General features: G+C 52.1%; 8 protein-coding genes across 8 annotated transcripts; 4 read left to right on the top strand and 4 right to left on the bottom strand.

Annotated features, from left to right (window-relative positions):
• Positions 1-599: 599 nt before the first annotated feature.
• N7532_007835 (S-(hydroxymethyl)glutathione dehydrogenase/class III alcohol dehydrogenase) lies at positions 600-2,071 on the bottom strand (the record flags this gene model as incomplete). Its single annotated transcript, XM_056620327.1, has 5 exons — positions 600-814; positions 868-1,508; positions 1,560-1,695; positions 1,749-1,863; positions 2,051-2,071. The coding sequence occupies 5 exons, from the start codon at positions 2,069-2,071 to the stop codon at positions 600-602; spliced, it is 1,128 nt and encodes a 375-aa protein (XP_056471133.1).
• Positions 2,072-4,383: 2,312 nt separating this feature from the next.
• On the bottom strand, positions 4,384-5,618 carry N7532_007834 (NAD dependent epimerase/dehydratase; the record flags this gene model as incomplete). Its single annotated transcript, XM_056620326.1, has 4 exons — positions 4,384-4,510; positions 4,571-5,166; positions 5,222-5,513; positions 5,578-5,618. 4 exons carry the CDS (start codon positions 5,616-5,618, stop codon positions 4,384-4,386), a joined length of 1,056 nt encoding a protein of 351 aa, XP_056471132.1.
• Positions 5,619-6,321: 703 nt separating this feature from the next.
• Positions 6,322-7,807, top strand: erg1 (squalene monooxygenase erg1; the record flags this gene model as incomplete). The annotated part of the gene is made up of 2 exons (XM_056620325.1): positions 6,322-7,483; positions 7,539-7,807. 2 exons carry the CDS (start codon positions 6,322-6,324, stop codon positions 7,805-7,807), a joined length of 1,431 nt encoding a protein of 476 aa, XP_056471131.1.
• A 1,585-nt stretch (positions 7,808-9,392) lies between these two features.
• Positions 9,393-13,030, bottom strand: N7532_007832 (uncharacterized protein; the record flags this gene model as incomplete). The annotated part of the gene is made up of 3 exons (XM_056620324.1): positions 9,393-12,196; positions 12,272-12,343; positions 12,424-13,030. The coding sequence occupies 3 exons, from the start codon at positions 13,028-13,030 to the stop codon at positions 9,393-9,395; spliced, it is 3,483 nt and encodes a 1,160-aa protein (XP_056471130.1).
• A 2,222-nt stretch (positions 13,031-15,252) lies between these two features.
• On the top strand, positions 15,253-16,158 carry N7532_007831 (uncharacterized protein; the record flags this gene model as incomplete). The annotated part of the gene is made up of 2 exons (XM_056620323.1): positions 15,253-15,335; positions 15,711-16,158. 2 exons carry the CDS (start codon positions 15,253-15,255, stop codon positions 16,156-16,158), a joined length of 531 nt encoding a protein of 176 aa, XP_056471129.1.
• A 794-nt stretch (positions 16,159-16,952) lies between these two features.
• Positions 16,953-18,811, top strand: N7532_007830 (uncharacterized protein; the record flags this gene model as incomplete). Its single annotated transcript, XM_056620322.1, has 5 exons — positions 16,953-17,046; positions 17,128-17,184; positions 17,457-17,564; positions 17,632-17,847; positions 18,060-18,811. 5 exons carry the CDS (start codon positions 16,953-16,955, stop codon positions 18,809-18,811), a joined length of 1,227 nt encoding a protein of 408 aa, XP_056471128.1.
• A 1,427-nt stretch (positions 18,812-20,238) lies between these two features.
• N7532_007829 (DUF914 domain membrane protein) lies at positions 20,239-21,613 on the bottom strand (the record flags this gene model as incomplete). The annotated part of the gene is made up of 3 exons (XM_056620321.1): positions 20,239-21,089; positions 21,161-21,351; positions 21,411-21,613. 3 exons carry the CDS (start codon positions 21,611-21,613, stop codon positions 20,239-20,241), a joined length of 1,245 nt encoding a protein of 414 aa, XP_056471127.1.
• Positions 21,614-22,652: 1,039 nt separating this feature from the next.
• N7532_007828 (SMEK family protein) lies at positions 22,653-25,937 on the top strand (the record flags this gene model as incomplete). The annotated part of the gene is made up of 7 exons (XM_056620320.1): positions 22,653-22,766; positions 22,983-23,079; positions 23,158-23,239; positions 23,311-23,768; positions 23,831-24,631; positions 24,692-24,859; positions 24,925-25,937. The coding sequence occupies 7 exons, from the start codon at positions 22,653-22,655 to the stop codon at positions 25,935-25,937; spliced, it is 2,733 nt and encodes a 910-aa protein (XP_056471126.1).
• Between the last annotated feature and the right edge of the window lie 168 nt (positions 25,938-26,105).

Genomic DNA, 26,105 nt, shown 5'->3' with positions numbered 1-26,105 from the left:
AGGTTTTCCAGATTGAACACGCTAATGGAAACACTTGTGTCGTCGATCTACCCACCTTATTGTTCTGTAATGCTGTCGCATAACCACCCTTAATTGTTTGCGGAAAATCATCACTGAAATGACATCTGGAAGAATATCAAAAAAATTCCATGGCATCGAAAATGTATATACAATTGTAGTAAGGCTTTCCGATGAGGGGTACCTTGGAAGTGCGGGGAAATGTGGGGTGTGTTTTCCGTGCCACGCGAGTTGTCCTATCTATAGGAGCCACAGTTGATAAGCGGTTGAACTTTGTCAAAGCTGGTGTCCAGTTTAGCGGTCGCATGTGATTGCATCTTTATTGAGTGAAGTCCTCAGCCTGGAGGTGACCAGAACGGTTTAACGACAGCCAAGCGTCTCGTCCGACGTTTGTTCGTCCCGTCTAAAAAAAAATACTACGTGATGGAAAGAGTAATCTCAGATAGCGTATCTATCGCTTTGAAAAGATCACACTTTCCCAAAGGCTCTACAAAATGCAGCAGTCAATAGTGGTATCCACAAGTCATAAATTTTCCCATATGTAGACCCCCTTGAACGTCATTTTGTCGATTTTGTCGATTCTAGCTCATGTCCACAACGCAGCGAATGCAATCGCCTGACTTCATGAGACCAAAGGCCTCGCCCAGACGATTCAAAGGTAGACGGTGAGTGATAAATTCGTCTACCTTGAGCTGACCATTCAGATAGTCATCCACCAAGCCCGGCAGCTGCGATCGGCCCTTCACGCCGCCAAAGGCACAGCCCCTCCATTTTCTTCCGGTGACAAGTTGGAATGCTGCATATTGTGTTAGTAAACACCGAGCCAGGTACTTAAGAGATTTGACTCACGTCGTGTTTTGATTTCCTGACCCGCAGCAGCCACGCCAATCACAATGCTCTCGCCCCATCCCTTATGGCAAGCCTCCAGGGCAGTCCGCATCACGGTGACATTCCCGGTGCAGTCAAAGGTATAATCACATCCTCCGTCCGTCATCTCAACCAGATGCTCTTGAAGCAGTCTGTTCCTCGAAATCTTCATAGGGTTAATGAAATCAGTCGCACCGAATTTCCGTGCCCAGTATTCCTTGGAATCATTGAGATCAATAGCAATGATCCGGCCTGCCTTCTGTCGCGCAGCACCCTGCACAATCGATAACCCAACACAGCCTACACCAAACACAGCAATGGTCGAGCCTTCTTCAACCTTGGCTGTAACCACTGCTGCTCCGTATCCAGTTGTGATTCCGCATCCAAGCAAGCAAGATCGGTCAGTGCCGATTCGATTGGTGACCGCAACAACGGAGATATCGGCTAGAACGGTATACTGAGAGAAGGTCGAGCAACCCATGAAGTGAAGAATATCTTTTCCACGGGCTCGGAAGCGTGAAGTGCCGTCGGGCATGACGCCTTTGCCTTGGGTGTCGCGAATCTTCCCGCAGAGATTGGTTTTGCCTGATCGGCAAAATTTGCAGTCGCCGCATTCCGGGGTGCTAATACGGTAAGAATCACTGAAACCCGGTTGGAACTCTTGAATGACTCACTAGAGTGCAATGACATAGTCGCCGGGCTTGACATTAGTCACTCCTTGACCGACGGATTCAACAATGCCAGCACCCTCGTGACCGAGGATGGATGGGAATGCGCCTTCTGGGTCGCTACCGGATAGTGTGTACTGGTCTGGATGGCACCGTCAGCTGTGTTTAGCTTTGCGTGATGAGAGCCCTGCTTACCCGTGTGACACACTCCAGTGTGAAGAACCTTGATGCGCACCTCGTGGGCCTTGGGAGGTGCTACCTCGACATCTTCAATGGAGAGAGGCTCCTTTGCATTCCATGCAATTGCAGCCTTTGGTTTGCCAGTCAGTCCGGTTCCTGTCTCGTCTTTTTTCTTCGTTCGTCTCGACTTCGAATCGCCTCATCACTGGTTCTCAAATCCCATGTCCCATACCTTGCATGTAATTGTCTGAAATGTTCTGCGTTAGCGTTCAAGTATATCCAACGGGGACGAAGGGGACATTGTAGAATGACCGCACCTTTCCGACCGTAGTCGCCATGGTAAAAGGACGCTGGAAATTGAACAAAAATATCGTAAGAAGCAAAAAGTACTTGGTGAGATTCATTTTTTCTTGCATCATATCTATATTCCGCGGGATACCCCGCTCATGTGAGAGGGGAAAGGGGCGGAAGTGCGGGGCGTGCGGAGAACTATTTCTAAATGAACTCCGAAATTCCGGCCTGGGCACTTTATATCGATGAAAATCAGACTCGAATAGACTCAAGGACCGGGTCTAGGAAGTACTCGGGGATGTTGTTGCTTTGGCTCGATGGCACAACAATAATGCCATATAGAGTGAGGCTTTCCATAGAGTCATCCTACCCAACACGTCGGCGGCTGCGAAGAGAATAAGACTCTTATCTCCCTTGCCATCTCTTAAACCCCTATGTCCCGATGCCTTCGTCAGTGCCTCTCTGACACCCGCAAGGAATCCATTCAATTGTGTAAAGTCCCGAGACGCCTCTTGTAGAGAAACCACCTGACCGCGATCAATGCAACTAATCAAAGCCCAGACAAAAACGCCACTAAGAAAACATGCAATGATCCTCGGAGGTTCCATCAGCGCAAGATATGTCGCGCTGTGTGAAGGCTCTAGCTGGAGGTCTTTTATGGTCTGAAGACAGTGAATAAATGCGCCGACTGATGTGTCGGGATGAGCTTCGAAGATATGATGCATCTTATCCATGGTCGGAACGATCTTCGAGGTCCCTGACTTTCCAAGCACATTTTGAAGATCCAGAATGGGGAGATGCAGTATCAGCCTTCCGAGTCGGAGGTGAATCGCTACAACTTGATCAAAATGTTTAGAGCAAGGGTAGGCTGGTATTTCGGTGACAGAGATTATCGAGTATGCATTTTCCCAGATAAGGAGCATTTCTGTTCAAGCCTTAGCAAGGAGCAGAGGAATTATGGCTCAGAAATGAATATCGAGCTACTCACGTTCAAGATTGGACTTTCTCTCTGCCGGAGAGCGCAATACTTCTTGCGTAGATACTGACAGCCTCGGACTGGGCTCGTTTCTCGAAGAGCACCGGGTAACCAGCTGTGCATAGTGCTCTTGTATGTCCGGAGTCAAAGGCCCCCGAATCCAGAGTCAACTACGTGGATCGAAGCCGCGACAGCTTCTCCCGCGGTTTGCCATGTATTCGATTCGAGTGTGGCTTCGGCAGTCATGGTAATCTGCTGAGAAAGCTCAAAGCTCTGCACCAAGATTGTGGTGAGAATCAGGTAGCGGGTCCATGAATTTAGACCGATGGAGCTTGATAGTGAAGGTTGCACGCGGAATGAATCCGAAAGAACACTGGTAGCGCGGCCCAAGTTCGGAGGGCCTAAGAACGGATGAATAACCGAGGCGAATGTTCTCTCTGGAGGCAATGACGCGCAGCCGAGTAAGTCTTTCCAGTGCTGTGAATTTACTGCGTGCCAAAGCTCCTCATTGCATGGACATCCCATGCTCTTGAACTCTGCAATGCTGTCTGCGGCGGGGAGATATAATAAACATGGGAACGAACTGTCGAGACCATATATAACCCAGGCAAGTCTTTTCCGAGTCTCTTTCAAGATCCACTGACTCCACTGTCCATCAAAGCTATCTCGGAATATCTTAGCCTCTTCTTGAGCAAGGTGTATCTCGCTCTTCAGAATGTGACGACCATATTTTGATTTTTGGCTCGAGATGCAACTTGATACGAAGACGTCTCTGTTCAAAGCCGCAGGAACATGATAAGATAGAGCACCCTCAAACAGTCAGGGCAGGAACTGTAACAGGTCTTGAAATTGTCAAGTGTGTTGACTTAAAAGTCTCATGCTAAGTACTGGTGGAGGTTGTGCGCCCCATATCGTCCGGCTCCTATGGAGTGGTGTGAGTGCCCGAATGTAGACCTCCATCCAAGTAAAATCTACTGGCGGACGGGCAGGAACAGGGTTGATATAATTGCACCGGGGAGGCAGTAGCAATGATCGAGATACTTGAGTACCGGTAAATATCAAGAGGATCTCGCACGGGCTGGGCTTTGTTCTAGAAGGGTCGAAAGGGTTCCAGGCGAAAACAATCGCCTAAAGTCTTGCGTACATTCGTGAAATTGACAACCAAGAAGTCTTGTGTGACGTGGTGATTGTGGGCACTCATAAAATGGGTACTGAATTGAGGGTTTATCATTTCTAGTATACGTGCAATCTGAGTTACTGAGGTTAATGTATATTTCCCACGGTATATCATATGCATTGTTTGTCATTTTTTTCATGTTCAAAGAGATCTAAATGTTTGGTAGAAAGAATGGGAAATGTTTGGAGAATGTACTTCTTATGCGGCTATGCATTTTGTTCTTGTTCCTTCAATACATCCTCCACTGTAATGCGGATAGAGTTCACAAAGTCAGACTCGGTGTTCACAGGCCGCCATCCCAAATCATATGCTTTCTCAGTTCGAGTATGCGAGCTGTTGGCTTGTTAGCTTTGGTTCGTGCTTGAAGTCAATCGAAAACAATTGAATACTAACTTGGAAGCAAAACATGCCTCTGCATATTTGACGTCACCATCAGCAAACTTGTGTGCTGCATCTTCAAGACTGATAGCCCTAGGCATGGGAGATTTCAAAACACCAAGTTCATGGCCGACCTTGCCGATTTCGCTGGTCACTTCGGACCATAAGTGATAGCCAGTATCTGCAAAATAATAGCCATGTCGACCGGAAACAATGCTTGCTCCCTCCACGACTTTCGACACGAGCAATGCGTATAGCCGGGCAAGGTCCTCCACGTGAACATGGCCGAGCCGTGCGACCCCGGTCTCGACATGCTCAGCATATCCAGTTTTGAGGGCATTTCTAATCAGTGTTGGAATCTGGTGCGACTGGGTCCGGAAGAATCCAGTACCACGGCCATAGACAGTTGGGGGCATCACGATGTACGTCTTGACCTGGCAGAGTTCCCCGGTCTCGATGGCGGCAACCTCGGCGGTTCGTTGAGCGTATGGCTCGTAGGCTTCGCGGAGTAGTTCATACTCATAGATGTCTTCGTCCCGGTCGGAGAATGCTCGTAACTCAAACGGTGACTCTCTAGTGGCTGGGACAGAGACACAGGTTGTTCCGGATAGCTAAGAAGCGCTTGTAAGTATTTACTTGCCACTATAAAGCGCTGTAACAACTTACGTGGAGGTAATAGACGTCCTTTCCTGTCTGCTCTCGTCTTTTTCCGAGTCCTCGGATCAGCGACTTGGTGGATGTGGCGTGGAACCCAGTTGCGACGTTCACCACGATGTCGTGCTTGCTGGCTGCTTGTTCGAGTGCTTCGTCATCGTCAAGGCCATTCACAAGAACAGTCTGGAGTCCTTCTTTCGCCAGTCGATCCGCATCAGCGGGTTTGCGAACGACGGCCGTGATAGACAGAGATTTGATTCCGGGGTCAGATGTGTTCAGTAGCTGATGCAGCACAGTGCCCCCGCTTAGATAGTCATTGTCAGTTCTAGTCTGTTCCTGTCAGATGAGGCGCAACGATTTGAACATACATGAAGCCTGTCGCGCCTGTCAGGAGTAATTTCGATGGCATGATTGAAAAGATATGACTCCTCAGATCTTTAATGGCACCCTGATGTAATGTGAGAAGGAGATATATAGGCCAAATACACTCACAGGTTCTAGAGCAGCGGATTAACAATCAAAGAGAGGCCAGGCGGGGCTGCAGCCAATTATTGCCATCAGCTCAGCGGAAAATATATTCCTGCCGAATCTTCACCAGAACGAGTAGATCTGAACAAAAACAAACCCAAATTTACCCTAGGGTGGTCTCAATTGCAAATATTTCCTTTGAAACTTTTGATCTGTTACTATTCTCTATGCAGCGGTGGTATGCCTGATACTTTTCCTCCGGTTTAACCTAGGCTTGAAGCCGAGTGAGACGCTCTTGCCGTATCAGCCCAGCACTGGTAAATAGATAAATAGACATACCACACACACGGTCAATGACGCACTTTCCTTTTTATTGCTGCTGCCCCCTATGGCTGACCTCCTACTGCTAAGGCTCAAGCTGGGCTGTATAGTTCATTATAAGGGTAGTATTGGCAGATAAAGTTGGCCGATGCCAAGACCGTTATCACATGTCACGCCACTCCCCCTTTCCCCCAACAATCGAGCCTCCAACTTTTTGCGCATCAGCCCATATCGATCGTCGCTTAAAGCAAGAGAATGTCCCTGCGGCCCCGGCCGCCCTCATCCTGACCTCCTCATTCTAATCGCCTCCACGTCCCGCTACAATGGCCCCCGTGAACGGCCATGCCTCGAAATCTCAACAGGCCGCCCAGCGCCGCATCGAATACCACGAGGCCGACATTGTGATCGTCGGTGCCGGTGTTCTGGGATGTGCCCTGGCTGTTGCACTGGGAAGACAAGGGCGAAGCATAATCCTGCTGGAAAAGTCTATGAAGGAGCCCGATCGCATTGTTGGCGAATTGCTCCAGCCCGGAGGCGTGCAGGCGTTGGAACAGCTTGGCTTGCGCGATTGTCTCGAGGAGATCGACGCGATTGAGGTGAAAGGATACTACGTGACATACTTTGGAGAACCCGTTCAGCTCGAGTACCCCAAGGACACCCCCTCGTCGCCCGCTCCTCTCGGACGGGCGTTCCACCATGGCCGCTTCGTGATGAAATTGCGGGAGGCGGCGCTCGCCTGCCCCAACGTCACGGTCATTGAGACTACCGCAACTTCGCTGGTGATGTCGTCGACAAAGCCGTCGCAAGTTCTCGGTGTGGAGTGTGTCACGAACGATCTCAAAGACTGCTACTTCGCCCAGCTCACCGTCGCCGCTGACGGCTACGCCTCCAAGTTCGGCAAGATGTACCACCCGCACACCCCCAAGCGCCGTTCGAAGTTCTACGGCCTCGAGATGATCGACGCTACCCTCCCCTCACCATGCTACGGCCACGTCCAGCTTAGCGACAACCCGCCCGTCCTCATGTACCAGATCGGAACCCACGAAACCCGCATCCTAATCGACATCCCCGAAAACCTTCCGGCCGCGTCTGTGAAAAATGGCGGTGTCAAGGGCTATATGAAGAATGTCATTCTTCCCTCGCTCCCTAAGGGTGCTCAGGCATCGTTCGAGGCGGCCCTGGAGAAGGGCAACCTGCGGTCAATGCCAAATTCATTCTTGCCCGCCGCAGCCAACAAAATACCCGGTATGATGATTCTGGGTGATGCGCTCAACATGCGGCATCCTTTGACCGGTGGTGGAATGACTGTCGCGCTCAATGATGTGTGTGTCATTCGCGAGCTCCTGAGCCCCGAGACTGTTCCCGACCTGGGAAATACCACCCTGGTCTTGAAACAACTCGCTCGATTCCACTGGGCCAGGAAGAACTCTTCGTCTGTCATCAACATTCTCGCGCAAGCTCTATATTCCCTCTTTGCTGCTGACGGTATGTCCTTCTCTCTCTATTAATTTTATACTCGTCCAGTACTGATTCTTCGCAGATGTCAACCTCCGCGCTCTCCAACGAGGCTGCTTCCGCTATTTCCAGATCGGTCCCGTCGGGGGGCCTGTTGGTCTTCTCGCCGGCCTCATCAAGCAACCTCTTATCCTCTTCTCTCACTTCTTCACCGTAGCGTTCCTCTCCATTTGGGTCCTATTCCGTGATACCCCTCTGACACACCTCATTCTCTTCCCATTCCGGTCTGTCATGGTCTTCTGGACAGCCTGTGTTGTAATTTTCCCATACATCTATGCCGAAATTTGGTACTAATGATCGACAAAACCTTCCCATACACCTTTTGATGAACATATTGTGTTTCTCAGCGGCGGGTCCTCCCCTATTACTATAATCTCGCATTTTCGTTTTGTCTCGGCTTGGGCCTGCTTCAGCCCTTCTATGTGATTTAATTCCCCCGCCGTTTTCGCCCCCAAAAAGCGATCAATCATCCTGACATATACTGCCCGTTCGGGCTTGAGCTTGATTTCTGATGTACTATAACCCCGCTCACAACGTCCCCTCAGCATACTTTTGTTCCAGAGGATATGCAATAAATGCCATTACGTATACGTGTCTATAAAATTCGAATCTCCACTGTAAAATTCACTTCGTTATGGCGACATCGTGTTCTTATGCAATGCCAAAAGTTGGAGAAGCAACAGCGTTCCAAAAATGATCAAAGACAGATGCCGATAGACGATCAACAAACGGTTCCCGCTAAGTTTCTCAAGACTTTTGTATGTCATCATCCCTCTCAATCCATTTCCAAATGCACGTCAAAAGCATCACGCTCTAGATTCACGGCCGTTCGCAGACGAGGTTGATTCTCACCAAACGTGCAAAAGAATGGCGCAACATGTTCCCTGTACGCTCTCTTTAACCCCGACATGTATTTTGACATTCTTGTACTACCCAGGCATGACGGCAAACGTGATATGCATGGCACAATGACAACGCAACAAGGGCTCGTAAATTGATTGATAGAAAGCAGCTTGCGCGTCCTGCTTCTTTTTTCCTTCTTTCTGTTTCATCAGTCGGTGATCTTATTGTCGGACTCAGTTGTACAAAAAGCTGTCGCCATGAAATTGACTGTTTGGCCGATTACAGGTCTTCGGTGCTCTATTGTTCTATCTACGTCCCAGCGATGAACCGACTCCGATCATATTTTATCCCACGCTCGATCATCGCTGATCGCCTTCGCTACATGTATGAACGTTATTCAGGAACAGCTACAACTACATGACAAGATGAAATGCATTGAATCTTTTTTCGATTTTTTTTTTGGTGGTTTCTCAATGATATTTGAACGGCATGGGGATCTGTTAACTCTCTTTTTGTACAACCGAAAAAAATGGCACCATAAGGATCCAGACACTTCACAAAAAAAGAGAAAACACGGCAAAAACAGAACCCCGGGGATCTAGCCCTATCAACACATGAAAAACTCCAGAAAGCTTCAACGAGGAAGCACAAAAACACGGGTTGTGAAAACAGATTCTCGTTGCTGTGCGTCGTTGCGTGGATTCTTGACAGATGATAATGAACATGACGAATCTTAGGTCTCTTTCCTTCAATCTTCTTCTCTTTCAGTTTTCGTTGATGGGATTCGATTCGCGTATGACCTCCCACAAAACCTTGACACCGGAATGAAAATGGAACATTGATGCAAAGCAGAATGCCCAGCGAAAGGATTTGATGCTGATACTCCGGAAAAAACACAAGGCTGAATATATGGTTTGAAAACACGGGAGGCTCTGAAACTGGGTATGTTTTTTGAGGATGGCACTAGCGCTTTTGGTTTCGTTTCGTGAGATTTAACTGATCAATATGACAGTAATTTCGATATGGCGGTCGCCCTTCATCCGCCCTTTCGCATGGACTCGTCAGCAGGAAGGGGTTCTGGACCGCAGGTGATGACCACATTGCGTGGGTCGGCAGATGCCTTGGCATTGCGACGATGCTTTTTCTTGGTGGTCTGCCATCCGCCGTGGTTGTGATCAGTTGTTCCGTTGGTTGCCGCACTGGATTTCTTCGGCGGGTGATCCTTTGAATCGCCGTTCGTATTGGAGGAATTGTGCGAAGTATCCTGTCGACCCTTCGGTTTGGACTTTTGACTATGGCTGTGGCTGACGCCATTGGCCTTCTCCGAGGCATCGGCCCCATTTGTGCGCCGCTTCGAATTTTGATGGGCCTGTCGGCTTTCCTGTGCACCTGAAGCTTGGTTGGACTTCTCGTTGGATGACGCTTGATTCTTCGACTGGGCCGTATCCTTGCCAGAAGCATGCTGCGAAGAAGTGTTCTTGCTTGTCTTGCTGGTCGAGTGAGATTGGGCGAGTTTCTCGGCATTTGACAGGTGGAAGTTTTGCAGTCGACTGGCAAGCAGCTCAGGCTGGCCATTTGGTTTTTCTTGTTGCGTCTCCACGTTGCTATTGTTCTGCTTTTGCAACTCAAAAGGAGACTTGAAAACAGGCACTTGTTCCATCTCGAAGGGACCTGGATCCTGGAAATCCTGAGACAAGGAATCGGAGAAGCTCGCCGGCGTGTTCATAATGTTCTCATCGGAAGTTGACGTATAATGAGTCCCCGGGGTATACGGATCCACTGGCAGGTACTCCGATCCATATGACGGGCGGTGCTCAGTCGGACGTACTGAGCCATCCACAATCAGCGGACCGCCACGATCAGCAGTTGTGGCAGGGCGCGACGATGCTGAACGAGGCTGCGACTGTGATCCGGAAGATTTCATTGGCGCAGACGTGGCAGTCTGATCGGGGCGCATACTCGACTCCTCCGCTGAGAAGAAACTTTCAGCGGACCGATAATCCGGATGACCAGAGAGAAATGACGGGTATCCATTCTGCAGCATGCCCATATTAGCTGCCAAGGGTGGCAACATTGAATGTTGTTGATAAAATTGGAGCTGCTGGGGGGACAAGTAATAACCTAACAGGTCCTGAGCACGGTTCTCGTCTACGGAATCCGAGTGAGATCCATTGCTCGAGAGACTGTTGGGAGGCATTGTGGTTTCGTCTCCACTGCCTTCTCCACCTTCCGACGGCTCGGGCGCAGGGCGTTGTTTGGTGACATAAGATATATCGTGAATTTGCGGAATGCTCGTGTAAAGGTGCGTGAAATTCGGAAAAGATGGCGAGTTTTGAGGTCGTGCAGGCTGTGACTGCGCCCGAAGCGAGGCTTTTGGTGACTCATTTACAACAGACGACCGGCGGGGGTTGCGGCGAAGATCAGGAACAGTGCTGGCGGTAGATGGAGAAGGAGGATTCGTGGTGCTACCCTGTGTGCCAGAAGCACTCACGGAGGCATAGGTAGGGTTGGAGATTGGCGGCTGCCGTTGAGAGGGGGTAAGTGGCGGATGGTTCACTGTCCCTGATCGTGAACGAGAATTCTCTTCACCGGAAGTCTCTTGCCCTTGAAGCATTGGAAAGGAAATGAAAGGCTGACGTAGAAAGACTGGAGGAGGCCGCCCAGTGATCAGAGCTTGGTTGTGCAGTTGCATCCTCAGCTCTGCCTCTTGGGCTTGGAGAAGTTGGATCTGCTGATACAGCTGGTCGTGCAGCATGTACTGGGCCTGCTGCTGGGCCTGCAGGGATAGGTCTGAGGTATTCGTGGGGTTCAATGGGCGAAATGCATGATGATTAGACCGCGGCCCCGTGTTGGATGTTCGACGACCACCGGCAAGCCCGCTTCTGGATTGACCGTTGTTATATCGCCCCCCACGGCCTCCGCCATAGCTGCCATTGGTGCTACCGTTCATGCTGCCATTGCTGTTGGCACCGTGACTTCCACTGACGCCGTTTGTCCCATTGGCACCACCACCACTGCCAGTGCCATTGCCATGGAACAGGCTGCCGTTGGCGCCGCCACCTCCTCGACGGTTTGGGGGAAACGGAGTAATGATCGATCGCGCCTGTGGTCGAGGTCGCTCGACTCTCCGTTCCTCGCGAGGAAACTCGTACTGTTCGCAACATTTGGCAAGGTCGCCTTGCGCTACATGCTTGAAGGCCTGCCGCAATTCCATATGCAAGCCCCGGAACGAAGTGTCATCGGCAGTATTTCCCAGATTCCGTGAGGTGTTGAAAGGTTCCTCCACGCACAGCCGATTGTTGGAGAGGAAATGCCACCCCTTGAGATCTTTCCGAATCAGCTTGCCCTCACGCACCGAGACGACATAGTCCTCGTAATTGATCTCGTAGCCATAGTAACGGAAAAACTCGAAAAACAGCTCTCCCACAGACTGCTTGTTGTCCCAACCAAAAGTGCCCAAGGTGTCGAGATCATCGTCGAACGAATAGACCAAGCCATCGGGGGTAGTCTTCTTCGGGTGGGGACGAGCCTGAAGACTCGGAAGAATCGGGGGATTCCTCGTTTGCAGAAAGTTGATGATGAGGCAGATCCAGGTGTACGAGCTCAGGGTACCTCCCGTGCCGGCGTCATTGAGCACCCGTCGCTTCGTCCAATGCTTGACGCACATCGCCAGCGGTCGTACGCGCGAATCAACGTCGACATAGGTGCGGATCATGCGTGTATTTTCCAGGGCCAGTGAATTATTCACGTTCATGTCACAGGCCAACTTTAACTCGGGGTCCCAGATCTTCACAATGGGAACCTTTGCATGGGAGACGCAAACCACACGTTCCATGCCGTCTGTTCACCAGGCGTATTAGTCGAAAGCCCCACGAACTCGTTCAGCTCTTTGGGGGTTCTAGAATCAATACTTACGATTTGCCAATACGTCTGCCAAAAGACACACGCGCTCCAGCTCTTTAAAGTTGGTCGTAATACAAATGTCCACTGCCGCAAGTCAACCGCCGAACTCCTCAGTATTGATCTCTCGACTCTCGATTGAGAGCCGAGACCAGGTAAACACTTACCGTCCGAGTCACTCGAACAGAGTTTGTTGCCCGACGAGCCAAAGACGTTGGCCTTGATCTCGTGCCCGGGCCACTGCTCATTGAACAACTTCTCCAACTTTCGTACCAGTTGATGGCGGCGATCGTCGCTCTCAGCCGAGGGCAATAAGCGATCGTAGAGGTCCATGATGGCTTCTGTCAGTTTCTTCTCGTCCTCGGGGTCCAACTTGTCTTTGATCTCTTCCTCTTCGTCTTCTAAAAGGTCCGCGCCGATCGAATACGGCATTCGCCGTCGAAAATTGGCCATGGCCGTTTCGTATTTGCATGCACCAAGCGGTACGCGAGCGGAGGGAGGAATGTGTGCGGATTCGGAATGGGTTGAGCGAGGTGAGGTGCTCCCCCGAGCGGGGGAGGGCGAGCGAGAGTGGAATGAAAGGTTGCGCGCATGTTGGTAAGGGGTGGAGGGGAGTGAGTTCGACTGCTGCGACGTCAATGGAGGCCGATGCGGGATGTCGGACGCGTCGGACTGCGGCATGCAAGCCATGGCGGGAGGCTGCTCCGACGCTATCGGTGAGATGTCACCACGGTGGTGGGAACAGTTCGCAATCCCATCGGTGTTGGAGACCATAAAGCAGTGTCCTCCAACCCCAAGGTTTTTGTGTCGGGACTCGGCGATTCAGCAACGCAGCTGAGAATCCACCACCACAACTTCAGGACAGCCCCTCCGGAGCCCGGTCCACTCAATTCGCTGAGCGGCCACAGAAAAGCCCGGCCGGTTTGGTGGTCTGTCTGTTCGGAAAGTCGAATTCTCCCACGGCTGGGAAATGCGCGATTTGGTCGTGGAGTGGGTTTTCGAGGGAAGTAGAATTTGGTTGCGAAGCGGGAGGGTGGAGGTGAACAGTCGCCTTCACCCACCTCAAAATCGGCACGGTCACACTGCCCTGCGCCGACGGGGTTTCGGGGACACAGGATCGAGGAAAATCACAGGAATCACAAAAGGGAACGGAAGCGTCTCAACCAGGAGTCACGGGTAAACGAAGCGAGCGATCTCGAGACCGAGGCGGGATTGCCAGGGAAGGCGTCGAGACGGGGAAAGAAAGCCGTTTCAAGGGGAGCAAACGTGGCGTTCGGGGAGAAGCACGGGGGCGGATTGGAAGAGTGCGTTAAAGGTACAAGGCTCGAAGCGAGAAATTCGGAGGAACCAACCGGGGCTCCGATTGAAGGGAAGCAAGCGGTCGTGGAGGGAGGAGTGGAAGATGGAGGTTCGGGTTTCCAGAGGCAGCCCCTGTCGGCGGTAAAGACGTAGGAAGCAACACAGCGAGAGAGGCACCGCCGACCGCGCTGGTTCCACCTCCCGGCGAGTGATCAATACCCTCAGTCAATGCCCCAAATAATCTCATCATGATAATAATAACCAAGCTGAAACCCGTCGAACTCAGCCAGAATACGAAGGGCGCCTAAACGATCTCTACCTGCGACAGGCGGCCTCTTCGGCATCCCAAGCATCCTACAGTTTTTTTGGGAGGATAGATCGACCCTGCACCAGACCGTCGCGCTATTCGAAGAATCCACGGGGGGGGCTAGCATTCGACTACTACTAGTAGGACTTGACTAGGACTGTGCAGTCCTTTCTTTTTTTGTTTTCGAAACGCCCCTTTTCAATTAATCTCTTTCTCCGCCAATGCCTCGAGGCAGCTGCAGGTACGGAGATATTGATATCGAGGCCCCCTTTCTGATCGACGCTCTGCTTGTCCCCGCGATCCTGCGCGTCCTTGCACGTGCAACTATATAACCTAATCCGTGTTTTCAGCCCAGGGGAAATCTGACGCGGTTCTGCAGGACCTCCGACCCCTATACTAATGGACTCCCGATGTTCTATGTTTTCTACCCTGTGAGCTGTAGTTTCTCCGTTGTGGGCTTCGCTCCCTTTCTTTGACGCAACACTGGGGCCCGCTTCTCTGATCGATCATTGGACCCGCTGCAATTCCCCAACCCTGGCGAAAGAACCTTGTGGCGGGATGATTTCTCTTCGACCTTGCCGTCACTCTTTGTCCACCCGATCGCTGTGGTCCACGCTGGTTGGGTGGTGTCCCTCCGTTGCGGCGAATTCTATGCTGAGACGCGCCGCACCTTGGGTTGTGTTCGCGCCGCTTGTGACGTGCAAAGAAAGCCCTTTTTGGACGAAGCTCGTTCCCGCGAGGAACCAGCTTTGTGAGGGTACATTGTCAGGTGTCAGAGCTTACCTACTGTAGGTACAGTACCATCTTCCCACTCGCAGGGTCAGTTGGCTCGACCGATCCAGCCCACGTATGACGGATCCCGCCCCCGAGGATCGAGGCCTCCTAGGTAACGCGAGGCGCACTCGGGAGTGATCATGCCGGTGATACCCTGATACGCTCCGAAAGGGTTTCGAGGAGAGGAAGAGATCTGACCAGATGATCGTGAAGGTAATTAGAGTTTCTGGGGAAAGCTGGGTCGGGAGTTTCCATGGGATTGTTTCGATGACACGGTATAAGATTATATACTGCATATACTATACATAATACTAACAGCACTACACTAGTGTAGTATAGGAATGAGTATTGGGCTGGGCGGAGGTATACATCCTGGAAGTATACCCGCCAGGCTAAGACTTTCAGGCCGGACCGTGCTGGTGCTGCGCTCCGGCTAGGTTATAAGGAGAAGTGGCCCTTTTTCCCACCACAGGTCTCACTCTCGAGCATAGCCCCGCCCGGGCGTCATGGGCTGCTGTTTCTCTTTCTGTGCTCTGTGCCGTTCTGTTCTGCATCCTGCGGGGAGGAGCGGGGGAAGGCAAGGACGCGGGATGCGCTGACCGGGCTGAAGGCGAACATGATCGCAACCTCCAGCCCGGCGAGGGGGCCGGCGGACCTTGCGGAAGACCTGGACGACCTTGAACAGTTACCTAAGGCATAGTATGCTGGCGGGCCCCACTTGGGACTCCTGAATTGACCGAGCGATGCGTTGGTCATAGCACGGGCCAAGGTGGATGGCAAAAAGGCTCCAGGCGGAAATGCGACTAGACTGCAGTAAAGGTCCTTCCGTTGGGTGCACTCCGCAACGGACTCTTGGGCGACGCTGCCTTTTCATTCTTCAGATCTTGGAAACTGCGCGCCATGCACGGCGGATCATAGTTCATGGTCGTGTAGGTCTTAAAATAGGCACTCACGAGGGCGAAGAATCTGCCGCAGCTCGTTTCGCTCGCAAAGTCAGCAAGTCACGAGAAAGAGGAAAAAGAAGTTATTCTTGGCAGACATATTACATGCACCGAGTGCAGCTGCGCAATGCAGTATTGCCATCATCATACAGCAGGCTCTGCGACGAACCCGCGCCGCGGGGGACGAGCTGAGGAATGGGTTGGGGACGATCGAATCATCGTCGACCGGACTGGGGGAGAGGGGGGCAAAGTGGAATGCGGATCTGGCAATAGCAGCGTTTCTCAAGCGGCCAGAGGATGCAGTGGAGAGGTTGGCTGAACAATGTCAATGTTCGTACGAATACACGCGGTGGAGAAAAGACGCGGATTGCCCCGATCGCGCCGAGGGGAGCGGCTCGGCGCACGCTGCAACAAGAGCTGCAGTTGCCAGCCCATGGCAAGTACCGTATACGAGGGACTACCCCGGGGTGCACGAGGAAGGTCGAATCAGCCTTGGGGAAACACGGCAAACGTTGAAGCCGACGCTTAGGCGCACGCCCCGTGTCCCCATCGGTGGTCACCCCAACGGCAAAGGCGAATGAGAGCCGCTGGGATGCCGGGAATTGCCGCGAGGGGCGAGCAGTGCGAGTGGCAGAGTGGAAGGAAGTGACGAGAGCAGTCGTGCAGCGCGGTCTCGTTCGGCAGGACGGCGATGCCCTCAGTGCGGCCTCAGGCTTCCCGCGTCCAAATAAATAATTAGAAGCAGCGAGCAAGTTACCACCCAGCAAAAGAAAATCAAATATTCGGAAGCAGTAGTATTCGAGGGCTATTATGAGCCAACAACAAAAACAAATCACCACATAGCAAATACAATAGCAAATACAATACCAGGCTGTCCTACAATACTAATCCTACTGACTGTAATCTCGGGTGCGCCCCTCCTCGAATCCACCCACACCACCCTCCCCCCAAACCCCCCCGAAATAGCACTGGACCCTCTCCTTTTCCTCTTCTCCTCACCCTCCCCCTCCGCTCGACCTCGTTGACTTGTGGGAATCCTTCTTCAGAGGCTTCTCCCTGTAAGTACGCTCGTCCGGATCTTCCCCGAACCCTCGTGCCAGCCCAGAAAAAAAAAATCCCTCCGATTCCGCCGGCACGGAGACCCGCGGCCATTTTTCTGAGGCGTCCATAATCTCCTTGACGACTATCGGAGCCAGGTCTTCCGTGTTTCTGGCGTCCCTCAACGTTCCTTCTTGTTCATGCCGTCGATGTGTGGTGGGCTTACGATTTTTTCCCTCTCCTAACAGATCGCCTCTGATTACTCGGACGGATTATCTCCTCTTCCCGCTCCCCCTGAACCGCCGTCGTTCCTCCGCGAAGATTCCTCTCAACTACCATGTCTTCGTACTACGAACCGCAGGGCTGGCAAGCTCCCTCTGCTACGCCGCGACAGGTCTCGTGGGAGCAGCCGGTGCCCCCCTCCCGTTCTGGTATGGAAATCAACCCCGGACAGCCTCGGGAAAAATACAACGAAAGCGAAAAAAAACCTCCCTAACCTGATTTCGTGCTAGGTTCGAGCTCCGTCTCGCAGCGTGACGATAGCCCGGCTTTCTCCTCTCAGTTCGACGGTAGGCACACTCCGCTCAATGCCAATCATGTTCGCTCCCGGGTCTGGGTCGTCTGGTCGCAGGATCGATAAAGCAATAAGACCAAAGAAAAAAAAAAAAAAAAAAGAAGAAGAATTTTTCAATATACGTGGCATTTCGATACAGCAATACATGATATCCGAGATATCTGTGGGTGAACTAGACGACGCAGGCTCGGAAAGGCATCGTGAATTGGTTGAGAATCTACCTAAGGGTACAGAGTTGGAATTGAATGCTGATCTGGTTCTATGCAGAGGTCGACCGAGCGATCGACAACCTCGTGAAGAGCGGCAAGCTGTGGAATGCTCCTCGCCGGGACTCAATGCCCATGATGATGGGCCGGCCTTACCCTGCTGAGTACGGTATGTGGCAATTGGATCCGAACCGACGAGGAGTTCGACCAAGTTCTGATTCGAAATTTCGTGATAGACCCTCGCATGGGTGGCCCGCAGCGCCATCACTCGGTCAGCGAGTTTGACAACAACCGCGCCCACCCGTCAGGCAATGCGCAAGGATTCTACGCCTCCCAACGCTACCAGGGCCGACCGAATGAAGTAGAGCAGATGATGCAGGCGAAGCGTCGGATGGCAGCACAGCGTGAGCGGGAGCTCCGAAACTACCATCAGGAGCAGCAGTACAACCGAAGTACGTGGTAGCGTGTGTTTTTCTTCCTTCCTCCTCTTCCACTTTCGTCACTCCATCTTCTCTTTTCACGCCATATTCCCCGATCATGGTCCCAATCTCGTGTCTTATCTTCCTTGCATCTATGTATCCGTCGGCCTTTCTGTACAATATCATTTTTCTTCCTTGCCTTGTGTGAAAACGCGGATTTTAATACGTCTTCTCTCTCTTCAAAGGCCTCCTCGCCGAAATGTCTGCAAGCAAATCCGATCGGTCCCTCAGTCCCGCCGCCATGAGCGAAGAAAGCCGCCGTGACCTGTTGGCTCGTCAGCACCGCGCCCTGTATGGCAACGAGAGCCCCGCCTTCTTCCCTCCAGGCCCCCTCCCCGATGACGCGCCCCGACCCGATAGCCAGGCTGCCGGCACGCCTACCTCTGCCGGTGTGCGTGGAGCTTCTCCCCGTGGAGTTGATCCCTTTGGTTTGACGCAGACTCCTGGCCCCGAGGCCACCTCCGGCTTGCAGTCCCCGTCCCGTGCCAACAGCACCTCGTCGCCGAGCTCCGCCATCAACGCCGGCTTCCCTGACCAGCCCGGCACTTCGGCCTCATCTCCCGGCGGGGCCGACTCACCATCGCGCCAGGGTCCCCCGAAACCGAACGCCGGTACTATCGGCTCCGTTGGCCCCATCGGCTCTCGCCCTGTCACCAGCCAGACTTCCGTTCCGCCGGCGAACCCAGCTCTGAACAAGCGCTCGACCACCCCGCTTCCTTCTCCTCTTGGATTTGGATTCACCCCGGGCGAAGCTGCCGCCGCTGGTGCCGCTGAGCGTTCCACCTCGGCGGCGTCGAACCAGGCCGTGGCTGCTGCTGCCTCTACTGCGGGCACCAAGGACCCATCTACTGGTGGTGTTGGTCTGGGCTGGAGCAATGGCAGCGGCGTCTGGGGTTCCAAGGGCGGACTCGGTGTCCAGGCCTCCGTCTGGGGTTAAACGTTTACAATATCCTAAACCCATTGGCCGATTTATGTTGCTATGCATTTTTATCTTAGGACCTTCCCTTTCCATTTCTTTCAGCGGCGTTGTTCGAGAAGAAACGGACTTGACATTACTATGGTGAAATAACGGCGACTTCGAGCAACGGTATGTACATGACAGAAGCTGGATGGAGCAGAAAGTAAAGACTTTTAAGAGTCTTTCACTCTCTCGGTCCAGGTTTGCTTTTTCTGTTCTTGTCTCTTTTTTTTTTTGATTGATTCTCTTTGGGATATAATACCCAACTGGCTTGGGCGGATGAGGTTTCGCCACTGGTTTTGGAGTCGGTATCGCGTATTGGTGTCTGTGGATCGGAAATGCTTGCTTGGGAAAAAAAAAACACACTCACACATGGCACCCCTGCCCAGGATTGTCTTTCTATTTTCCGGTTGACTCTTGTTTCCTGCTTTATTCTTTGCCTTTATATGGTGCCCGTGTCGATTGGCTTGGTTGGAAATCTTGGCGCTTATCATCTGTGAAGCTCACGGACTCTCATTTCTCGGTGTTCACTGTCCTAGGATTCTCTTTTTTTTTTTTTTTTTTTTTGCACATGTCTTTTTTCTATCAGCAGGCGCGGATTCGGGAAATTTCTGCTCATTTGAAATCGGTCAGCCCTGTTTTACTATTCGGCAGGAAGAGAGGGGCGCAAATCGAGGCTCAAAATCGGAGTTCCTCATCACTTTGGGGCTTGCTACCTATCTTTTCTTTCTGGGTTTTGGTTCTGGCGGGTGGCGAAGGGAAATATGCTGTATCTCGGGCTACGCAGATGTAGACGAGTTCACTGGAGTCTTTTGATTTACCACTGGTCTTTTCTATTTGGATATGGAGTCTTGTTCTATCAGTCATCAAAGTTTTGACATTACTTATTTTCTTTTCTCTTATACGATCTCTAATTCGCCGACAACCTCCTGCTCTCACTTGTTTCTTACCTCGGGGACTGATTTACCTTAGCTTTAGCTTGATACTTACTACGTAAGTGTTAGCTCACAACATGAACGAACAAGGCATATATGGAGTCACATAGCTTGAGGTTTTGGTGTGTTAGTCCTGGCAACCTTCTTCAGTGGAAGATCGCCATGCTTAGTTTCCTAGGCCTCGAGCTGTTGGAAAGTATTGTGCCAAATTTCTTGTTTTACGGAATTTATGCAGTTTGCTAAGATAATATTGTAGATTAAATTAAGTATTAACATGAACGAACAAAATTAACTTCTGAACCAGTGAGTCATGATGAATCTGATATCCCGAAAAGCAAAACATCCCAAACCACCCATAAGTGCTGGACGCAGCTATAGTGGTCTAGTATGTGTTTTGAACATGCCCCAACGTTCATTTGGAGATCAAACATGAACACGAAAGAGAAAGGCCTCTCGATACAGATTAAGCTCCTAGACAGTGCTATCATTGGCAGAAGGCCGACGCTCAGGATCGTGATCGCGGGGATCTGTACCGACCGGAGCGGCATGCTCAATGCGCTGCTTCGCGGTGAACAGACCCGCCACTCCACGCTCTTGATTTTGGCCTAGCCAAGGTTTCCGGGCCTCTGCCAGCGCTCTTTGGCCCAAGTAGTAGATGAGCTGACCCACGATGATCAGGACGAACGCAATGGGGTACATCCAGTGGATGCTGTAGTGGAACACCTTCACGCCGATGCAGACACCCCAAAAGTTCATGGTGAGCATGGAGACGTTGAAGAAGGCAGCAGACGAGAGACGGAAAAGCAGCGGGGCCAGGCAGTAGAAAAGAGTCAGGCACAGTGTGAAGCCAACCAGGTAGCCGCCGACCTTGCCGTCCCAGGTGGAAGTGACGTAGTTGCTGCGTTCGAAGATGGAAGACTGGACACCGTCGATGATGCATGCGTAGAAGGAAAGTTGTCCCAGCACTTCATAGACGGGGCGGGTACTCACGAAGTACTCTTCGGCAGTGTTGGTCAGACCGTAGAAAGACGCACCCAACAGTGCGAACAAGTCTCCCTTCAGCTGGTTGCCGCTGGAGATGTCGCCACCATTGGTACCTGTGATATGATCCGAGGCAATGAGAACACCCATACCGCCGATACAGATGACGATACCGGCAATCTGGGTGATGTGGTAGCGCACGCGGAGGAAAAGGAACGAGATTACCACGACGACAACAATGGCCCAGAAGTTGATCAGTTGCGCGCTCAGCATAGTAGTGTATTGATATGCCAGCACAATAAAATAGTTACCCTCTACATCGCAAAAAGCAAGGATGATGTCTGTTGAACAGAGAGAATTAGTCTTTGCGGGTCACAGCGCGTTGGTCCGAGTCCATGGAGAAAGAACATACATTTCCAGCCGTCACGCCACACCAAACGGAGCCAGCCCTTGAGGCCGTAACGGTACATTGTGTAAGGGGTGAAAATGACGTTGAGAAGCGCATAATTCAGCAGTGTCTGGAAGGTAGGGATCGCCCAACCCTCAGTACCGAGGAGAGTGGTGAAGGTACTTGTCGAAGTATTGGCAATGGCGAGCAATTGTCTGTAGTTTAATGGTTGGTATACTAGCTTTCGCCACGCCTATAAAGAATGTAAACTCACCCGAGAGCCAAGATAATATAGAACTCCTTGGTCTTGAAGAATGCCAAGAAACCCTTCTTCTCCTGGTCGATCTGGTCCGCGAGAGCAGACTCGGTGGCCGACGGGTTGCGCACGACCGCCACAGAGGCATCTTTGGGCAGCGACGGATCCGACGTGGTCGCGGTATCCGCCTGCGCGGTGACCTGCTTCTTGTAGTCGGACATGATGGGCCAGACAGCGAAAAGCGCAAAAGCGGGGTTTATGGAGGATTTGTATGCGCGCGCAGATCAAGCGGCGGGGAATGGATCTCTCGTCGAGTCGCAGAGAAATAGATGGGGAGTTTTATAGCCAACAACGAGCGCAAAACTCCCAGAAGTCGCTCGTTTTGCGGCGGAGGGTTGGAGCACGAAGGAAACGGTGAAAAGGTGGGAGAAAAATTCCGGTTCTCTTAGGCGCAGCGCTGGTCTGGAACCTTTCCCGATCGGGCAATAAGAATCTGCTGTCAGGTGTCATGACATTAGTGCCTCGATTTTCAGGTGTCACAGCCACGATCTAATCTTGCCAAGCCCGATCCGGCCACACGGCCACAACATTGCTGGCAGCAAGGCAGAAATTCAGGCTGTAAGGCAGCAACTGCGAAGGAAGGCTGATCGAAGCTTCTGCGGAAGGTTATTTCGCGTGTTTGACGAGTGGGCGATCACGCATTCTCCAGGCTTTTTGTAGCAACAGTAAAAGTTTGTACAAGGGGCAATGGTAATAAATCGGGTAGAAAATTAACGGACCGCCCGTTAGGCATGACAGGCTGCATGCAAGGGCCGCTCCTCATGGCCGTGCAGAATTGGAGATGCGATCGATCCGCCTGGAAGATCCGGAGAGGGCAGTTTGGCGCTGTGAAGGTGCCCCCCAACAAGCCAAGCCGGTCGCGTGTCGAATCATGGATTGATCCACGCCGCCAACCCTCCTCCCTCCGACTGCCTCCGCCCCGATCACTTTGCGAGTACTCATCATCGTTTTCTCGTACCTGACAAGCTTCCAAATTAAATTCCACGCAACCCGGGAACGCACTGCGGAACTCACTGCGAACCTGGCCTCGGCCCCATCAGGTGGGCCCCCTTCCACTCCGAGATCATCCCCTTCCCTTCCGTCATCCCCTCCGCAGACTCTTCCATCACATCTCCACACCCACACCCTGCCTGGATCCGTGGCCTCCCGCATCCTCGATCATCCTGGAGAGGCCCGGAGCGATTCCCCTTCTGCCGGATCATGGCGCTGGACCTTCAGCCGCCCGACGGTCGCAAACGAGTCAAGGTCTACGAACTGAGGGATAATGACTGGTTCGATCGCGGTACCGGTTTCTGCATCGGTCAGGTCCTCAATGTAAGCTCTCCCCTCATTGCTTTTGTCTTCTGAGCCCTCGCCTGCGATGCTCCGCGACGGCCGCACTCCAGCTCACTGCCACGCCCGCCGTCGCGCGACGCCCACATCTTGGGCGCATGAGATCATCGCATCGCACCACATGTCGCTCTCTCCTCTCCCACATGCACCTTTCCACGCGCCCAACTTCCGAAAGCTAACGCTGTCGCGTCAAATCAGGAAATCCCGCGAATATTTGTCGAGTCGGAGGACGAGCCCAATCGCGTCCTGCTGGAAACGAGAATCTCGAAGGAAGATGGCTATCAAAAACAGCAAGGTTCTGTCCCACCCGCATCCGCCTAGTCGTATCACCAGAGAATGACTATGTTTGGACTGACTTGTATCACGCAACTAGACACCTTGATTGTTTGGACTGAGCGGAGCGGCACGGATATGGCGCTGAGCTTCCAAGAGGCCGAAGGCTGCGCGGTGATATGGTGAGGCGCTTTTACTGGTGTATCGTGGCGCGCGCACAATGGAACCTGGACTAACCACCACCTGAACGCAGGGACTTTGTCAATACTGTCCAGCAACAACTTCTCAACTTAGCGGCGGCTGGTGAGTGCACGGTGGAGCAGGTGGAATATGTGTCTGTTGACCCTGAGCTGTTACTAACTGGAAGCGATTTATCCGCAAAAGACGATGCTCTCTCCGACGACCTTGAAAGCTATCAATCTGTGGTCTTGCCTGCCCCGGAGCTGGGCAATCTCCCGGATATCGAACAGATCGTTCGAGCCGCCAGCATGACGCAAGCCGGACGCGACGCGCTATCAAAATTCATCATTCGCGACGAGTACATCGGAAAGCTGGTTCCTCTCGTCACCATGGCCGAAGACCTCGAAAGTCTCATCGATCTGCACCGACTCTGCAACATCATGAAATCCCTCATTTTGCTCAACGACAACACTATCATCGAGACTGTGGTGGCGGATCAGATTATCCTGGGCGTGGTCGGGGCTCTAGAATGTATGCCGAGTAACTATTTGCGAGTGATGGAGGAAGTTCAATGCTAACTTTTTATTCCACAGACGACCCCGAATTTCCCACACACAAGGCAAACCATCGACAGTATCTCGCCGATCAGTCGCGCTACAAAGAGGTCGTTCCAATCAAGGACCCGCTGATTCGAAGGAAGATTCGGAGCACATGGCGATTGCAATATCTCAAGGATGTGGTCCTCGCTCGCATCTTAGACGATCCAACGTTTTCCGTGCTCAACTCATTGATCTTCTTCAACCAGATGGAAATTGTGAACCATATCCAATCGAATGCGCCTTTCCTCCGCGATCTCTTCGCTGTCTTCGACCCACGGAATGCCGACACCAAGCGCAAGGACGATGCCGTTCAGTTTCTCCACCAGTGTGCAGCCATTGCAAAGAATCTGCAGGCTCCATCGCGCGCTCAGCTGTTCGGCAACTTCATCAGTCACGGCCTGTTTGCAGTCATCGCTTTCGCCGTGAAACACCCAAATCCGGCTATGCGCACGACAGGAATCGATATTCTCGTGGCATTACTGGATCATGACCCAGTGATGATGCGCGGATACATGCTGAAAGCTGTGAACGAGAAGAAGACCCCCCTTACCGATACCCTGATAGACTTACTTCATGCCGAAACGGACCTTGGTGTCAAAAACCAACTTGCCGATGCTCTTAAAATCCTGCTTGACCCCCAGATACCCCTGCAGGATCCCCTCGGTCGGGCTGGTCCCGATTATTACAAAGTCCGCACTTCCAATCTTCTCTCCGACGCATTTGTCCAGCAGCATTTCGATGAGTCTTCAAAGCGACTCTTCCAGCCTCTTAAACTTCTCGCCAATCGTGCAAACCGTGAGTCATGGATTTTTACTGATGACATAAAGTCCCTACCAGCTGACGTATTCCCCCAAGTTAATGACTTGACGTTCCAAGAAGTCACGCTCTATGCGCACCTCGTTGATATCCTCACCTTTTTTGTTCGTCAGCACCTATTCCGGACACGGAATGCGATCCAGAGTGAATCGCTCGCCCCTAGGGTTGCTCAGCTTCTCAAGGCTCCTCAAAAGCATCTGAAGCTAGGTAAGTGAAAACCAAAATTAACGTCCACTTGAGTGATCGCCAGCTAATTTTGTTTGCTTGTCAAGTTGCCCTCAAATTCTTCCGTACCTTGATCAGTCTCCACGACACCTTTTACCAAGCTCTCATGACACACAACAACACATTCGGATTGATTCTCGATATCGTTCTTGAGACGATGCCCCGTGATAACCTACTCAACTCTGCTTGCCTCGAGCTGTTTGAGTTCATCAAACGGGAGAATATCAAGCCGTTCATCTTGCACGTGGTGGAGAAGTACCGCGAGAAGCTGGAGGCCATCACCTACGTCGACACATTCGAGAGCTTGATCATGCGCTTTGAGCAACTGCAGGGTTACGGCACCGAGGCTGATTCGACGCTGTTCAGCCAGGACGAAGGCAGCACCCCTCGCAGGATGCCTTTGAATGGTCAACGCTGGCAAGGCATGAAAGAGATGGACCCTGATGAAGAACGATACTTCGAGACGGCCGATGACGAGGATGAAGATGACTGGGCGCCGGAGAACCGTACTGCTCTTACGACTGGAGCGCCAAATGGGTCGGCCTCCCCGATGGTCAAACCATTGGTTGATTACCCTGATGACGATGATGATGAAGACGCAATGGACACCACCAAACCCGATGATTTTGCAGGTGGAGCTACAGACCAGCCGGCAAGTACAGCAGGTGTCGAGGTAAAAACTTCACTCGAACCAGCCGCTACGCCATCATCACCGGTTCAAACGCCCCCAGCACCGGAACGCTTAGCGGAGAAACGCCGACGTGAAGAAGAAGACGATGATGAGCTGTCTAAACTTGCAGCAGGTCCAAAGCGCCGCAGCTCAACTAGCAGCAACTCTGGCGCCGGAATTCTGAACCGAAAGAAGCCCCTGTCAGTCGGCTCGGAGAAGGGCGCTGCTGTCTTGGGAGGTGTTGCAAGTGCAGCACCCAAGAGAATTGCTATCAACATCGGTCCCACGAAGACTTCCTCCTCGGAAGATGACCCATCTTGTGCCGGCGTGTCTACCGAGGGCAACGAGAAAGAGAATCGAGACGACAGTCAAGGGGAGGGAGGAGAATGATGCCTTTCTCTTCTGTGCAGTCGCGCGCGCTTTGATTTCACCAGTTCAGCAGCGTTCTTCCTACCTTGATCTTTTTTTCATTTTGAGTTAGATACCAGATACAGTGCGGGGATACCCAAGCCTGTGTTATTGAAGCTTGGTCGACTCCCGCTGCTGTTGCCGTTGTCG

This window comes from Penicillium argentinense, assembly GCF_028826775.1.
Source record: "Penicillium argentinense strain IBT 30761 chromosome Unknown utg000009l_segment0_segment0, whole genome shotgun sequence".
Classification (NCBI taxonomy): Eukaryota; Fungi; Ascomycota; class Eurotiomycetes; order Eurotiales; family Aspergillaceae; genus Penicillium; species Penicillium argentinense.
Note: the sequence above shows the minus strand (reverse complement) of the source record. Positions and strands in the feature narration are given on the sequence as shown.